General features: G+C 41.1%; 1 protein-coding gene across 1 annotated transcript in view; it reads right to left on the bottom strand.

The window, feature by feature from the left end:
- Positions 1-17,453, bottom strand: part of LOC119422976 (noelin-2) — a 61,565-nt gene that overhangs the window by 17,930 nt on the left and 26,182 nt on the right. The window contains exons 4-5 of the mRNA XM_037690387.1: positions 17,028-17,247; positions 13,502-13,608 (exon numbers count right to left, since the gene is read on the bottom strand). Of these exons, the coding sequence (XP_037546315.1) occupies positions 13,502-13,608; positions 17,028-17,247 (327 nt within the window). The remainder of the gene's footprint in view (positions 1-13,501; positions 13,609-17,027; positions 17,248-17,453) is intronic.

The raw sequence follows: 17,453 nt of genomic DNA, 5'->3' as shown, positions 1-17,453 counted from the left end.
TGAAAGAGTGACCGCTGGCCTGGAGATGAGTGTAGACCGCAGAATCCTGGCCTGATGATGTTGATGATGATGATGTTGGACTCTGCGGTCTACACTCATCTCCAGGCCAGCGGTCACTCTTTCAGGGATGAAGATGTGCACATCCTGGACAGAGAGGAACGATGGTTTGAGAGAGGAGTAAAGGAGGCCATCTTTGTGAAAAGAAATCGTCCATCATTAAACAGGGGTGGAGGCCTCCGGGTTCAACTGTCCCCCTCTTACAATGCTGTGATTGCTAGTATCACTCAGCCCTCTGTGAACAGTAAACAGCCATCAGTGTGCTAATGATCCATCATTAGGCTGATGGTCCTTCTTGAGCATGTGATCAGCTGGTTTTGGTTGTCAGCAGCAAAACTGGTTGATCCACCCTGAGACGGTGCTATTTAAGAGACTGAGCTGAATACAGCTCCTCAGACTGAGGAAGTCTCTCGGATGAGAGACAAAACGTTTCTACATTTTTTTGTTGTTTTGCTTTGTTTTGTTTTTTGTTTTTTTTATGTCCAGAGGACCAGATTTAACTTTTTTAGATTTTTCTACCTGGATTATTGAGCATGCATCAGGACAGATGTAGTCTGTTCAACCAAAACTCGGCACAGGTGCTGAGTTATACTACAGGCAGCAATCTTAAGTAAAAGTACAAATAAATGGACACAAATGTACTCTAGTAAAAGTAGATGTACCACATTAATGTTTTTACTTAAGTAAAAGTAAATAAGTAATTGCTTTTAAAACTAATTAAAGTATTAAAAGTAAAAGTACTTGTTGAATGTATTATCTAATGCAATGGTGTACAATATCATTAAGTGTGCCTACCGTATGTATATTTTCTGTAATACATTAATAGTGTTGAGCCATTTTAATGAACAATGCAGCAGATAATACATGTTTTTATCGTGTTTACTCTGTGACACAGTTCACACTTGGACTTGTGATTCTGTGCGTCAGAATTTCAGGGATGAGTTAAATGTCATTAAGCAAAATAAGAGAGGAATGATAATACCTTTGAAAGTTTTTATTTAACACAAAGAAAAACCAATTTGTCATGTAAACTGCAGTAAACACATTTAAGTAAAAGTTGTCTGCCTGAAAAAAGGAGCATGAGACCTGACAAAGGAACAGGCTCAGATCAGTTTAACTCTAGTTTGTCATCAACTCAAGTTAAAATATCCTGATGCATGCTCAATAATCCAGGTGGAAAAATCCAAAAAAGTTCAATCTGGTCCTCTGGACATTCAAAAAAACAAAAAACAAAACAAAGCAAAAAAATGTAGAAACGTTTTGTCTCTCATCCAAGAGACTTCCTCAGTCTGAGGTGCTCTTTTTCAGCTCAGTCTCTTAAATAGCACCGTCTCAGAGTGGATCAACCAGTTTGCTGCTGACAACCAAAACCAGCTGATCACATGCTCAACAAGGACCATCAGCCTAACAATGGATCATTAGCACACTGATGGCTGTTTACTGTTCACAGAGGGCTGAGTGATACTAGCAATCACAGCATTGTAAGAGGGGGACAGTTGAACCCGGAGGCCTCCACCCCTGTTTAATGATGGACGATTTCTTTTCACAAAGATGGCCTCCTTTACTCCTCTCTCAAACCATTGTTCCTCTCTATCCAGGATGTGAACATCTTCATTCCTGAAAGAGTGACCGCTGGCCTGGAGATGAGTGTAGACCACAGAGTCCTGGCCTGATGATGTTGATCTTCTGTGCTGGGCCATCCTTTTGGCCAGTGGCTGTTTAGTTTCCCCGATGTAAGACTGATCACAGCCCTCCTGACACTGAACAGCATACACAACATTACTCTGTTTGTGCCGGGGGACTGGATCTTTGGGATGAACCAGTCTTTGCCGTAATGTATTTTGGGGTTTAAAAGCCACTGGGACGTTATGTTTAGAAAATAAACGTCTCAGTTTCTCTGATACCCTCTCAACATACGGAATGACCACTGGTCTGGGTCTGGGTTCCTCCTTTTCACCTGTTGGCTGACTGGAGTCCTGTTTGGGTTTCTTCTCTGCTTTCAGGAAGGCCCAGTTAGGATATCCACATTGCTCTAGAGCCTGTTTTGTGTGGGATTTCTCCTTCTGCCTGGCTCCCGAGCTAGTGGGGACGCTGTCTGCTCTGTGATACAGAGTCCTGATGACTCCTAACTTGTGCTCCAAAGGGTGATGGGAGTCAAACTGCAAATACTGGTTTGTGTGGGTGGGTTTGCGGTACACCTTGGTTTGCAAATGTCCTCTATCAGAGACTGAGACCTCACAGTCCAAGAAAGCCAACTTGCCATTTTTTACATCTTCTCGTGTGAACTTGATGTATTTATCCACAGAGTTGATGTGGTCAGTAAAATGTTGGACTTCCTGAGATTTAATTTTAACCCAGGTGTCGTCAACATACCTGAACCAATGACTTGGTGGTGTCCCTGAAAAGGACGTCAAGGCTCTCTTTTCTACCTCCTCCATGTACAGGTTGGCAACAATAGGAGAAACTGGAGACCCCATAGCACACCCATGTTTCTGCCTATAATATTGGACAGTTAAAATACTGTCTAGTCAACCTTGTAATGGGTCAGTAGTGAACAATATTTTAACTTCTTAACACCATTTTCAAAACTTGGACCTGAGCATTGAGACATTTGGAGACATCTCGTGTCTCCTGTCCTAACATCATGAACTGACACATTTTAATATGGCAGCAATAATTCCTTGTTCAAGTTAAGAAATTGGTTTTCAAAGTTTTGAGTCCAGTCTGGCACTTGGGAGATAAAATCTGTCTTGCTGTACTGAATACTCTTTCAATACTCTTTCAATACTCTTTCAAAACTCTTTCAATACTCTTTCAATACTCTTTCAATAAGGCCATGGGTGGTGCATATCTTCTGGCTGACTCTCCGCAGTGGAATCCAGTTTGGGTGTTTTAGAGGTGATGTGGGCGCGCCCAGCTCAATGACGTATATACTAGAATATACGTCATTGACCCAGCTCTTCTTGAAGGCGGGTCTAATGTTATCTGCCCACTTTACATAGCTTCAATGGACCAACTCCCCTCTTGCCATTGGTTACTTTCAAACTAACAAACAAACAAAAAGAAAAACAAAATGCGAACGTAACGTGTAACACAACGCATTATAGAAATGTGGTGTAGTAGAAAATACAGATACTTAATGTAAAATGCAGTGGAGTAAAAGTTAAGTACCCACGTTTAACTCTGCTTAAGTAAAGTACAGATACATGAAAAATGTACTTAAGTACAGTAACAAAGTACTTGTACTTAGTTACATCCCACCACTGATGAGCACCACTGACCCTCGCAACCTGCAAATGAAGAAGCAGTTAAAGATAATGGGAGATGGCTTTTAGTGTAAAATATATTAATGCTTCCCTGTTTGACCACACAAAAGCTCTTGAGATTTATTTTTTACGCATTTCAATATGAATCGATCTGACCTCAACGCAATGAGAAAATTTGTAACTGTAAGGTATTTTGTTGTCAGCTTAACGTTTTATTTAGAATTACATCTAAAGTATAGTTAACCTCAACAGGTGAGGTGGCAGAGAATCAGAAAAGTGAAATGATAAACAAACGTGTTTAGTGGAAGTCAGAATAAACTCGTGACTCTAATTATTCTGCTTTTTGAAAAAGGTTTTGGCCAGTTCTGTTTTGTAATGAAGGAGGAGGGAGGTTGGTAGGACACAGATTCAGGGTGCAAAAGGCTTAGCCAAAAGGCCGAGAAGCGATAGGCAGGAGATCACAGGAATAAAAACTTAACGGAAGGATGAGTGAGGCCAAGCTCGAATATGTCAAGTTTATAAACTCTAAACATATTTTACTGAATACAAACAAGTCGGATAGAAAGTAAATTAAAGAGAATGTGCAAAAAATGACCAATTTAAGGTTCAAATTATCACATAGTCAACAATATGACAATGTCACATATGAGTAGTGTAATAAAACATTAAGCATTTGTAGCTTGACTTCAAACATCAGAATCGTCGTTTACAGCTTAATACACTGTTTCATTGTGGAAATGAGCAAGGAAAGCTGAGAGCCAATGTAACATCATAAGACATGACGGTAAGGTCAGGAGTAAAAGGTTAAAAAATAATAATAATAATAAACAATATAAAAAGATCATGCATTAGTGAATAATGTTTTTCTCCTCACTTCCCTGGACTTAAAACTTCAGGTGAGTTTTTACTCTGTTTGAAATCTTTGAATGTTAGAAATTTTTAATAATAATAATTATAAAAATTCATTCATTCTTTCATTTTATGCTTCTCTCATCATTGGTAAAATGTGCTTTGAATATTTTTTTCAACTTGTGAAACAAGTAAGTGTAAACTGATTACTGTGGTTTTGGTAGCACTCTGAAAATGACCATGAAAATAAGTTCTGCTCATGTTTAATGAAGAAGGAAGCAGACCACATGCTGCCAGGCCTGAAGGATACACACTAAAGCACTAAGGTAAATGTACAGTAACTGTATTTAGAAGAGCTGAGAGAAAAACCAAGATTAAACAGCCTTCAGTAGCTGAGCGAGTGATTTTTTTTAATTAAGTATAGAAAATGTTGGAGGATTTCATTCTGCACTTTTATGAACAATGTCTACTTTGAATCCTGAATGTTACACCAAGATCTGGGAACATATAGTATCGAATAATAATTAGAATAGATATAAATATATAAAATGCTATAGAATTATAACCAAGAGGAAATACAGATGAGTGAAGAAGCCACATACAATCATCAGTAGTGTTTAGAAATCTCTACACCTATGACTCCCCCCCCCACCCCCCCACCCCCCCAACAATTCCAGTCCCACTAATAACTGGGCAAAAGGGAGACCATAACTGGAATACATACAGTAAGCTGTGTGTATCAGCAGGGAAAAGCTCTAAAGGGAACAGTTAAGGGTCACCATAACGATATAAATCTGGCAATTGGGAGACAGTCGCCTTGACAACTAGCACCCTCTGAACAGATTGTATGAATGAGTCTGTCTTGTGTGTGTGTGCATGTGTGCGTGCGTGCGTGCGTGCGTGCACTTTACAATGAAAGAATGAATGAAGCTTGCGGCGAGTGAGACCAAAGTCACCTGATGTTAGAAATTTGATGAAAAAAATTGCATTGGAAGAAAGGAGAAGCTTATAAAGAAAATTGTTGGATATACAGATACATAATATAATTATATATGTATGCATGTAAATTTTGCCTTGAGGATGCTGATGGAGAAGTACAGAGAGGGTCAGAAAGAACTCCATTGTGTCTTTGTGGATTTAGAAAAAGCATGTGACAGAGTGCCGAGGGAGGAGGTGTAGTATTGAGGAAATCTGGAGTGGCAGAAAAGTATGTTAGACTGGTACAGGACGTGTATGAGGACAGCAGGACATTGGTGAGATGTGCTGTAAGAGTGACATATAACTTCAAGGTCAAGTTGTGAGTGCATCAAGGATAACTTTGAGCCCCTTCTTGTTTGCTCTGGTGATGGACCGACTAACAGATGAGGTCAGGCAGGAATACCCGTGGACTATGATGTTTGCAGATGACATTGTGATCTGTGGTGAGAACAGGGAACAGGTGGAACAGAACTTGGAAAGGTGGAGGTACGCACTTGAAAGAAGAGGAATGAAAGTCAGCTGTAGCAAGACAGAGTATGTGTGTGAATGAGAGGGATGCCGGTGGAACAGTGAGGCTACAAGGAGCAGAAGTCACAAAGGTGCAGGACTTCAAGTACTTGGGGTCCACTGTCCAGGAAAATGAGGAATGTGGTAAAGAAGTGAAAAAGAGAGTCCAGGCAGGAAGGAGTGGATGGAGAAAAGTTTCAGAAGTGATTTGTGACAAAAGAGTGGCAGCAAAGGTCAAAGGAAAAGTTTACAGGACAGGTGGTGATACCAGCTATGTTGTCTGGTCTGGAGACAGAGACATGGACAAAAAGACGGGAAAAAGAACTGGAAGTTGCCATAATCCTTGGTCGTTAGACCCAAACGCAGGCATACACGAAGAACGGGAAGTAAATTTAAAGGAATTTATTAAACAAACGAAAACAATAAGCCGACATGGCAGCAAAACTTACATACTGTACATCACAGAGCAAAACAGGAACATGACAGACTGGAGGAAATAGAGGGAAGACCAGGTTGTCTGTAGACATACAGATCGATGAGCAGACGTCTGAGTGGTGAACAGGAGGGGTTTAAATTAGGGATGGGGCCGATGCGATCCAGTATCGGTATCGGCCTCAGATACCAGCATAATTTACGTATCGGATTTTTCCGATCCACCAGCCGATATTTCCGATCCATGATGCAAGTTGGCTTCAAACTATGGAATGGATTTCCTGAATGGCGGCGTGTCTCATGAACCCAGAGTAATAAGACCCGCCTTACATTCAGGAAATCCAGTTCATAGTTTGCAGCCAGCTACAACGTGAGGGCTGAGTGAGCAGCACTGTGGCTATCAGCTAACAAACTTTTCATCTAAACATGTCCACTGTGTGGAAGTATTTTACACTAAACACCACAAAGCAAGACAGCAATGTCTGCAGAGCCATAGCGCCACATTAAACCACGTTAAAGTTAGTTTTACGATGGACATTCGAGCTCCGTGGCTTCAGCGTGACACTACACTTTGGTCAAACCGAAAGAGGCGACTCGACACCGGCCAGCCACGTCCAATCTGCCCCAAATCAGATTGAACAAGAAGAAGACATCCCTGAAACCACGGAGCTCGAATATTTACCGAGAAGTTGCTAAATTTCATCATAATTAATGACCAACCACTATCAGTTGTAGAAAACGAAGGATTACACAGCTTGATACTTGCAGTCAAGATATAGTTTACCCTCCAGGAGATATTTATCAGTACAACAGTAAACAATCATAAAAAACATGTGATTTGAAAATGATATATATTAAAAACAAAAACAGCTACATTATAAAGTGATGTAAAATACTAAAAACAGGAACATGCCTGTTGGTTTATGCCATGAACTTAGCAGATGTTTGAAGCCATTTAACATTTAATTTAATTTAATTCATTTATTCATTCATTTAAATGAAACAAAATTTTAAAAAAAATCATCAAAAAGAAAACATTGAATGAAAATAGTGCAGAAAGAAGAAAACAATTCTTATATCTGCCCCTTATAAAATATAAAATAACTTTAAACAAGCACTTAAATTAATCACTTTAATATCCATTTTAAAGCTAGGAATAAAAAGAAACATGTTTTGTGTTAGCAGAATTTAATTCTAACTTTAAAACTTATCCAAAATTAATAAAACTTACCTCAAGTTGCCTTTTTGGACATGCATGCATATATTTGTACAAATTGTACTTGAGAGGAGATTATTACAGCCTCATATAAAATCTATGATGATAATGATATCGGAACTGGATCGGTATCGGCCGATATTCAGATTTAGGCATCGGTATTGGATCGGAAGTAAAAAAAAAAAAAAAAAGTAGATTGTGCATCCCTAGTTTAAATAAGGCAGAGGTAGAGTGAGAAATGAGTGCACCTGGGACGATTACTGATTACCAACTGGTGTGAGTGATGAGTGGCTGGAGAGACAGACTGAAGAGAGGGTCAGGAAATGGCAGAGAACACAGACACAAGGATCAGAGACAGGGAAATAAAGGTTAAAGAAACACAAATAAAATAGACAAAAGGACAGAGTATGCCAGAAGTGGCAGAAATGACAATGTTGAGGTTCTCATAGTGACAAGGATGGATAAGATTAGGAATGAGATCATCAGAGGTACAACACAGGTTGAACAACTGGGAGATAAAGTTAGAGAGACCAGACTGAGATGATTTGGACATGTCCAGAGGAGGGACAGTGGGTATATTGGTAGAAGGATGTTAGACATGCAGCTGCCAGGAAAAAGACAAAGAGGAGATATATGGATGCAGTTAGAGAGGACATGGAGGTAGTTGGAGTGAGAACAGAGATGGAGGAGGATGACTCACTGTGGAGACCCCTGAAGAGGGAAAAGCCGAAAGAAGAATATGTATGTATGTAAATATATATGTTATGCATGTAAATATATATGTATATATGAAAAACATTTAAAACAATTAATTAGCATTGAATAAATATTTAAACTAAGTATGATTTGATAATTAACATCTGTAACTCTTTATTCAATTCAATTCAATTCAAAAATACTTTATTAATCCCAGAGGGATTAGTCAGGCTGTCAGGCTGAAGAAGGAGTCCTATCGGGCCGTTTTGGCCTGTGGGACCCCGGAAGCAGCTGATGGGTACTGGCAGTCCAAGCGACATGTGGCTCGGGTGGTTGCTGAGGCAAAAACTCGGGCATGGGAGGAGTTCGGAGATGCCATGGAGAACGACTTCCGCATGGCTTCGAGGCGATTCTGGTCCACCATCCAGCGTCTCGGGGGGGAAAGCGGTATGCCACCAACACTGTTTATGGTGGGAGTGGTGTGCTGCTGACCTCAACTCGGGATGTTGTGGGTCGGTGGGCGGAATACTTTGAAGACCTCCTCAATCTCACCGGCACATCTTCCACTGAGGAAGTGGAGCATGGGGACTCTGGGTTGGGCCCTCCAATCTCTGGTGCTGAGGTCACTGAGGTGGTTAAAAAGCTCCTCGGTGGCAGGGCCCCAGGGGTGGATGAGATTCGCCTGGAGTTCCTTAAGGCTTTGGATGTTGTAGGGTTGTGATGGCTTACGCGACTCTGCAATATTGCGTGGACATCGGGGGAAGTTCCCCTGGATTGGCAGACCGGGGTGGTGGTCCCCCTATTCAAAAAGGGGGACCGTAGAGTGTGTTCCAACTACAGGGGAATCACGCTTTTAAGCCTCCCTGGTAAAGTCTATTCGGGGGTTCTGGAGAGGAGGGTCCCTCGGATAGTCGAACCTTGGATTCAGGAGGAGCAGTGCGGTTTTCGTCCTGGCTGTGGAACACTGGACCAGCTCTACACTCTCAGCAGAGTCCTGGAGGGTGCGTGGGAGTTTGCCCAACCAGTCTACATGTGCTTTGTGGACTTGGAGAAGGCGTTCGACCCCGTCCCTCGAGGGGCCCTGTGGCGGGTACTCTGGGAGTATGGGGTACCGGGCCCTTTGATACGGGCTGTTAGGTCCCTGTATGACAGGTGTCAGAGCCTGGTCCGCATCGCCGGCAGTAAGTCGGGCTTGTTCCCGGTGAGAGTTGGACTCCGCCAAGGTTGCCCTTTGTCACCGATTCTGCTCATAACTTTTATGGACAGAATTTCTAGGCGCAGCCAAGGTGTTGAGGGGATCCATTTTGGTGGCCTTAGGATTCCGTCTCTGCTTTTTGCAGATGATGTGGTCTTATTGGCTTCATCAGATGGTGATATACAGCTTTCGCTGGAGCGGTTCGCAGCCGAATGCGACGCGGCCAGGATGAAGATCAGTTCCTCCAAATCCGAGGCCATGGTCTTGAGCCGGAAAAGGGTAGAGTGACCTCTCCGGGTCAGGGAGGAGGTCCTACCCCAAGTGGAGGAGTTCAAGTATCTTGGGGTCTTGTTCACGAATGAGGGAAAACTGGAGCGTGAGATCGATAGGCGGATAGGTGCAGCATCTGCAGTGAAGCGGGCACTGTACAGGTCTGTCCTGGTGAAGAGAGAGCTGAGTCAAAAGGCAAAGCTCTCAATTTACCGATCGATCTACGTTCCTACACTCATCTATGGTCACAAGCTTTGGGTTGTGACCGAAAGAACGAGATCTCGGATACAAGCGGCCGAAATTAGTTTTCTCCGCAGGGTGTCTGGGCTCTCCCTTAGCGATAGGGTGAGAAGCTCGATCATTCGGGAGAGACTCAGAGTAGAGCCGCTGCTTCTCCACGTCGAGAGGAGCCAGTTGAGGTGGCTTGGGCATCTGTTTAGGATGCCTTCTGGACGCCTCCCTGGTCAGGTGTTCCGGACACGTCCCACCGGAAGGAGGCCCAGAGGAAGACCCAGGACACGCTGGAAGGACTATGTTTCTCGGCTGGCCTGGGAATGCCTCGGGATTCCCCCGGAAGAGCTGGCCCAAGTGGCTGGGGAGAGGGAAGTCTGGGCCTCCCTACTTAGGCTGCTACCCCTGCGACCCGACCCCGGATAAGCGGAAGAAAATGGATGGATGGATGGATGGAATCCCAGAGGGAAATTATTTGTTGTTGAACTCGTTATCCTCATTTCATTAAGAGATGTTATAGATGCTGATGGCTGCAGACAGGAAGGATCTCTTGTAAAGGTCCATCCCACAGTGGATCCTAAGAAACTGGCTGCAGATGCCGTCCGATCCATCCACTCAGACTCATCTGGCCTCTCGGTTCTCTCGGGCTGTAGGACCGCCCGAATGTCGGGCAGAACTCCTCCCAGAGTGATGGCCACTCCTCCCAGCAGCCTGCCGGGCTCCTTGTCACTACGAACAGCCAACTGTAGGTGCCGAGGGACGATCCTGTCTTTCCGCTGTCATGAGCCGTGTTTCCTGCTAGTTCCAGGATCTCAGTGGTCAGGCACTCGAGCACAGCTGGCAGGTAGATGAGAATGCATCCACAGAACATCCTTTTCAACTCACTTGAGATTTGGGGCTGTAGTTGAGATATTATTTGAGCTTTTGAGATGCTAATCAGCTGCTGTTGGTTGTAGAAAACTGCCTTGTTGCCATGGTTACGCATCATAACAAATGTCCAAAACTAAAAAAAGTTTCAGTAAAAATCCTTCCAGCTGCACAGCATCTGATACCAGAGGAAACAATCATCCAAAAAATGTGATTTACATCCAGAAAAAGAGGAATTAAAGTTTCCAAAAGCAAAATCTCAGAATGAAAGTAACAGAGCTGCTCCAACATGCAGCCACCTTGAGCGGCGCAATTCTAGAACCTTCTAATAATCTTCTTAGAATAGAATTCTAGAATCATGACCTGCTGACATAAAAGGTAGGTCAAATTGTGAAACTGCCTTTGTCTCTGTGTGTTCTGCTGTCTCTTTGTTAGCCAAATCTCCCATAAACTAAAGAAATTATTTAAAAGAAATTGTCAAAAAGAATTAATCATTAAATAAATGAAACTCACTGGATTTGCATCTACAACTGATTATTTTCTGAAATCAATCAGATTCAACATGTCCATCATAATACACAAGTTTAGCAAACACAAAATTACTAAGACTCTGATATTTTTACAAATGTTGAGCTAAAACTATGCATTTTATTTAGCCTTTATTTAACCAGGCAAATCCCATTGAGATCACAGATTTCTTTTGCAAGGGAAGCCTGAGCCTGAAAGCAGCCTAACATGCATGTTTTTGATCTGTGGGAAGACACTGGAGTACTCGGGGAAATCCACGCAAACACGAGGAGAACATGCAAACTCCACACAGAAAGATCCCAAGTCCAACCTGGGGATTGAACTCAGAACCTTCTTGCTGTGAGGCAACAATGCTAACCACTGGGTCATCGTGCAACTGTATTAGTGTATTAGCAGCTGAGAGTGAGATCCATCACATACCCTGAGCACTGACAGCCAAATATTTTACATGTGACAAACAATATTTTTGAGATTTGACCAAAATATAAATTTTCAGCTTGTAATCTTTGTCTTGCATTTTTATTTTGACATGCAAGTGGGCGAGTGATGTGCATTCCTTTGAGGAATGCTACTTTCACTTTAAGATTTAATTACAAAGTATTAAACTCAATTTAATTATTTTTTCTCTTTGCTTTCAGCTGCTCCCTTCTTCAGGGGTCTCCACAATGAGCGAATTTGTGCATTTTTTTTATGCTGGATGGATACTGATGCAACCACAGGCCATCAAGCTAACGCACCACTCTGTGTGGTGCATCTAGGGTGCCTGGGGGAGCGTGGGGGAGGGGATTGGGGGTCTTGCTCAAGGGTCCAGGGTATGGCAAATGAGGGTGTAGGCAGGTGTGAATACATCACCTTTTCCACCTACATTTTGATGTTATGGTTAGCAGGGGGTTTGAACAAGCAACCTTGCAATCACAGGTGTGCTTCCTTAGCTTCTGCTCTACCACTATTGGGCCAATTATTAACTTTTTTAATGTTATAACATGGCAGTGCAAATACAGAATATAATAAACACCTGCATGCATATATTGTTGAGAACCCTCATGGTAAGAAAAAGAAAAAAAAAAAGAAGCAAAAAAAAAAAAAAAAATGGGTCAATTTTTTTATAGTTCTTGCAAGATCTCAAAATGTTGGCACCCAAACTTTAGTTAAATTGTTAAACCAGAAATATAATATATTGTCTTTTATCATCATATTGTACAGCAAAGATCAGAAGCCGTGTGTGAACAGGTCAAACTTGCTCGTATAGCCAAAGCATTGAAGTAATTGACTTCTGTAAGATCTCTGTCTAATATCCTGATGCATGCTCAATAATCCAGGTAGAAAAGGCCAAAAGGATGGACCAGCACAGAAGAGCAACATCATCAGGCCAGGACTCTGTGGTCTACACTCATCTCCAGGCCACCGGTCAATCGTTTAGGGAAGAAGATGTTCACATCCTGGATAGAGAGGAACGATGGTTTGAGAGAGGAGTAAAGGAGGCCATCTTTGTGAAAAGAACCTGTCCATCATTAAACAGGGGTGGAGGCCTCTGTATCTAACTGTCACCTTCTTACAATGATGTTATTGTTAGTATCACTCAGCCCCCTGTGAATAGCAAGTGGCCACCAGAGCACTAACAATCCATCATTAGGTTGATGGTCCTCCTTTATCATGTGAACAGCTGGTTTTGATTGTCAGCAGCAAACTAGTTGATCCACGCTAAGAAGGTGCTATTTATAAGACTGAGTTTATCGCAGCACCTCAGACTGGCAGAGTATTTTGGATTAAAGGCAGAATGTTTCAACAAGCTTTTCATTTTTATTTTTTTTTATTCGTCCAGAGGACATGACTTAACTTTGTTAGATGTCTAACACAGTTTTTTGTCAAGAAACTTGCTGACCATTACGCTAAAACCTTTTTATTTCAGTTTTATCCGTTCAAAGTAGAATATTTTAGAAATCTTGTCTTTCTTTATCTCGAACTTTGGAATATTTAAGCTAGCTCTAGAGAGAAGAGGGGTTTATGAGAACCCTTCCAAACAAGTCATGCTTGTTTTTTTGTTTTTTTTTCAATCACATATTGATTTTTATCATTTATCATAACTGAGGCCTTTGCAGTCTGAGGTATAGCGTTTTATTTTTGATGGTTTCTCTGAACACAGAGCTGACAGACTGTGAAGTGTACTTCAGACAATCACTCATGGAAAGATTTTCAACGGTCTTGAATGTTCATTGAAAGATCTTGCTCTCTGTAAAACGATGAACACCAGAGAAAAAGAAAATGTTTATTTTGCCACGATTGATACATGATTGCGATGGAAACACTTTCAGTTTCCATCATAACTAAGACCCAAACTAAGCAAAATCTAATTTGACTACAAACTTGACTCATTCTAGTAAAGTTACCCAATTGCACAAATACACCTACCCTGCTGTCAGAGTTGGGGATCATGGCGTCAGTCATCCAGGAGCCAAAACGGGACCCCGAGGCTCTCACGGTGATCGGGTTGCTCACAGCAGTCAGACGACCGCAACCTATGAAGAGATCCCAAGAAACGTAATTTATAAATTATGCAGAAAAAGAAGAGGACAATGGAAATGAAGCTTTGATGTAGCAATGAGTGATGTTTACTCCACCAGACATGACGCAGCTTACCAACAGCTTGTAAAAACTTACAAGAAAAATAAAAACGATAAATAAAAAAAATTACATTTAAAAACAGAGAAAATCTTGTTTTCTTTCTTTTTTCCCTCCAAAAGCATGTTGACTTACAATTTAGCATCAATGTTTAATCATCTAAGCAAAGACATAAAGCTGTTATTCATATAGTTAGAAGTGAGGTTCTGTGGAAAGGTTATGAACAATTAATATATTACCTGTTGTACAAACCTTTATGAATGAGCTAAGAAGAAACAGTTTGATTCTATATTTGAACGTTAAGCTAACAGCTAGTCTGAGAGGAGCCCAGGCAAATACGCCTTCAAACACCTCCTATCTCTAACTCTTGCGCATTAAAAATTTCATGAATGTGATATTTAATAAATCATGACATTACTGTCAGTTTTGCATTACATATTTATTTAAATAGAATTTAGGTTATTTGAGAGCACACAAAAACATTTGCAGTGGCTTTAGCACATGTGATGCAACTTGGGGCATCTCAGCTGGAATATTGCAATTTTTTGCAGAAAGACTAGTTTATTATTTCCCCACCTGCCTATGAAGGTGTCTATCTTCATTGGGGGATAATTTGGTGTGTAATGTGAAAACTTGAAACTCTCCAAACTGAGGTTGTTCGAAGAGCTTATACAACATGTAAGATAGTATCGTATTTTCCACCCTAAAAGTTGCTCCACCCTACAAGTCGCATCAGTCCAAAAATGTCTAATAAAGTGGAAAAATCCATAAATACATCCCTTCACTGTATATGTCACATCTATTATGTGTCACTGCTGACGCGTCTCATTTGTTACGCTTCACCTCTGACAACCCAGAAATGTGGACCGGTGTTGTGCCAAACATCGATTGGCTGCTAAATGTCGGCCACTGGAGCATGCACAGGAGGACCTTAACAAGAATTTAACAAGATTAACACCTAAAACCAATCATTTGTTTGCTTGAAATTATAGTAAAGTTGTGTCTCGGTCTAACTTTTGCTTAATAAATGCACTTCGATGGTCAAATCAGCTGCATTTCAAAAGCCAATATGCTGAAGCGGGCACGCGCAGAGGGATGAGTCGCTGTGTATTTCTTCGAAATTTAACAAGATAAACACCAATTATTTGTTTGCTTGACTTTACAGCAAAGGTGTGTCTCAGTTGAACTTATACTTAATAAATGCACTTTAACGGTCAAATCAGCTGCAAAGTATTCGCTGCCTCAGTGCACTGGGAGCTTGCAGAGGGAGGAAATCAGGAAGGAGGAACGCTGCGCATTTTTTCAAAATTTAATAAGATAAGCACCTAAAACAATTATTTGTTTGCTCAACATTATAGCAAATGTGTGTCTCGGTTGAACCTTTACTTAATAAATGCACTTAAATGGTCAAATTAGCTGCATTTTGCCGGGGTGGTGCAGCAAAATGAAGCTGATTTGACGGTTGCTCCATGCAGACAACGGTGTCAGGCTGTGGCAAGCCAATTGTGTCATTAATAGCCACTTTTACCCATTAAATGATACAATGGCATACCATACAACCTCGAGGGCCATATAGTGGCTGAAAATGGTAGTGCTCAATATTTCAGTCAGAATGAATGAAAACGGTCATATCTCAGCCAAAAATTGGTTTTTAAATATGAGAAAAATCCATAAATACACCACTTCAGCGTATAAGTCACAAAACATGCAAATTATGCAAAAAAAGTGACTTATATGGTGAAAAATATGGTAATTGTTAATAAACTTTCTACAGAACCTCACTTCTAAAGCTCCGAGCATTAAAGTGATATCAAACTCCTTTATGTTTTAAACACTTCACATAAGCTCAAAAGGAGGCTGTAAAATGTTATTTCACTAAGTTTAGAATTTCTTTCAACTTGGATTCACATCAGTTACAATGAATTTCATAAAAAACTGGTTTTCAAGGTAGAAGCAGAACTCAGATGTCCACATAAATATCTGAAAGCATTCCTGCAGCATAATGCATTTTCCACCGTCTATTCACAGTCTCATTTTGTTCAGACCTTTCGCTGTTCTACGACTAGAGCTTGTGTCAGATTCTGTCTCAATCCTCACACACGACTTTGTCAGTGTTGGTTCTTTGAGCAATGGTTTCTATTGAAATAGCTGTTTCACAACTTTTTGAAATTGCTTGCTGTTTTGCAGGGAGTCAGATAAAATATTCATCATTAGTCTTGATTTTGTGAAGTAAATGTAAACGCCGTGTGAGCAGCCTGATTTAGCACAAAGCAAAGAGCCAACGTCTGGACTGAGTCGCGGCCTGTAAATAGAGGCCAAACAGGAGGATTTACAAAAGCTACTGGGTATAAGTTTACATTTACATGCAGGGGGGCATGAAAGGAAATGAGCACTTTCCCAGATGTCAAACTAATCCTTTAATGCTTTGTTTTTAATTGCATCTTTTCAAAATTCCATGCTGGGTGATAATCCCTCTGCAAGCATGGAAGAAATTATGCTACCCTTGTAAAGCAGAGCTTCACGGTGGTGCAGTGATTAATGTTGCCACCTTAACCTAATACTGGGATTGAACATGTTGGTCAGCCATGCCCTTTCTGTGTGTGGGTTTCATGTCCTCGCAGTGCCTTTATTTCATAAAAGAACAGATGGATCATCTATATTGTGTGATTTGTTATTTATTCTGCTACACTAAACAATCTTAGCAAACACAACAATGACAATAACTCAGCCAATTTTACAGAAATAGAGCCAAAATCTGGTGAATTAGTAGTGAGGGTCATTTCCAACACAACAAGCAAGATCTGTTTGTAAAACTGCCATGAGCTACTGAAATTAACTTGTCTGTCTTTTAGCAAAATATCTCATGAACTACTGGATGGATTAAAATTAAATACTCAGAAAGTGATCATTTGGTGTACATATAAACTTATTGACGTTTGGGGTCAGCATAATTCATGATAAGTGACTACCAAATAAAAAAAAAGATCTTAGTAAATGTCAAAATGGCTTAAAATCAGTTGTTTTACAAATGTTGAGCTAAATTTAGCGCGGTAGCTGAGTCCGCTTCATGCTCTGAACGGGTCCTATCACCTCTCATGAGATCTGAAAATTTTTGATGAGATTGTGCATAAAGTCAATAACAAGGTTTGATCAAAACCAGTGATAATTCTGTCTTAACATAATTAAATAAGGTTAATAAATGAATAAAGTAACCTCTTTTCAGTGACCCAAACAGGTGCTACATTTTTCCCTATGTGAAAATATGAACTCCTCTGTTGCATTGAACTTCAGCAGCAGTAATAAGTTGTATCAGTACCCAGTTTGTTCATGCAGCTGTGTAGTCTGGTCTCCAGCAGTAACACCCTCTGCTGAAGCTCCTCGTAGTCGTACGCTCCGATCTCCTCCTGAATGGCTGTCAGGACGATCGATAGGTTGAGCAGCTCTGACCGCAGGGTGGTCAGCGTCTGCAGGTCCAGTCTGTACTGCTCCACCACCGACAAGAGAGGCCGCAGCTGAGACATGTGACCCTTCAGCTCCTGTTGGTGCAGAAATGATCAGAGGTGAGACGGGAGAAAGCCAGAAGCAGAGTGGATCAATCTGAGGAAAGACATCTGCAGTTTCCATCCTTCACATTTCATTTTGTCGTACAATATGCAGCTGCTCAGTACGCAATCATCACTGCTGATTTAAAAAGTCAATAAATTATATATTAAAAATTATATATTAACCCTCCCCTATATAT

Source organism: Nematolebias whitei, chromosome 16, assembly GCF_014905685.2.
Source record: "Nematolebias whitei isolate Nwh7 chromosome 16, NemWhi1, whole genome shotgun sequence".
NCBI classification, from domain to species: domain Eukaryota; kingdom Metazoa; phylum Chordata; class Actinopteri; order Cyprinodontiformes; family Rivulidae; genus Nematolebias; species Nematolebias whitei.
This window is presented reverse-complemented; position numbering and strand designations above follow the sequence as displayed.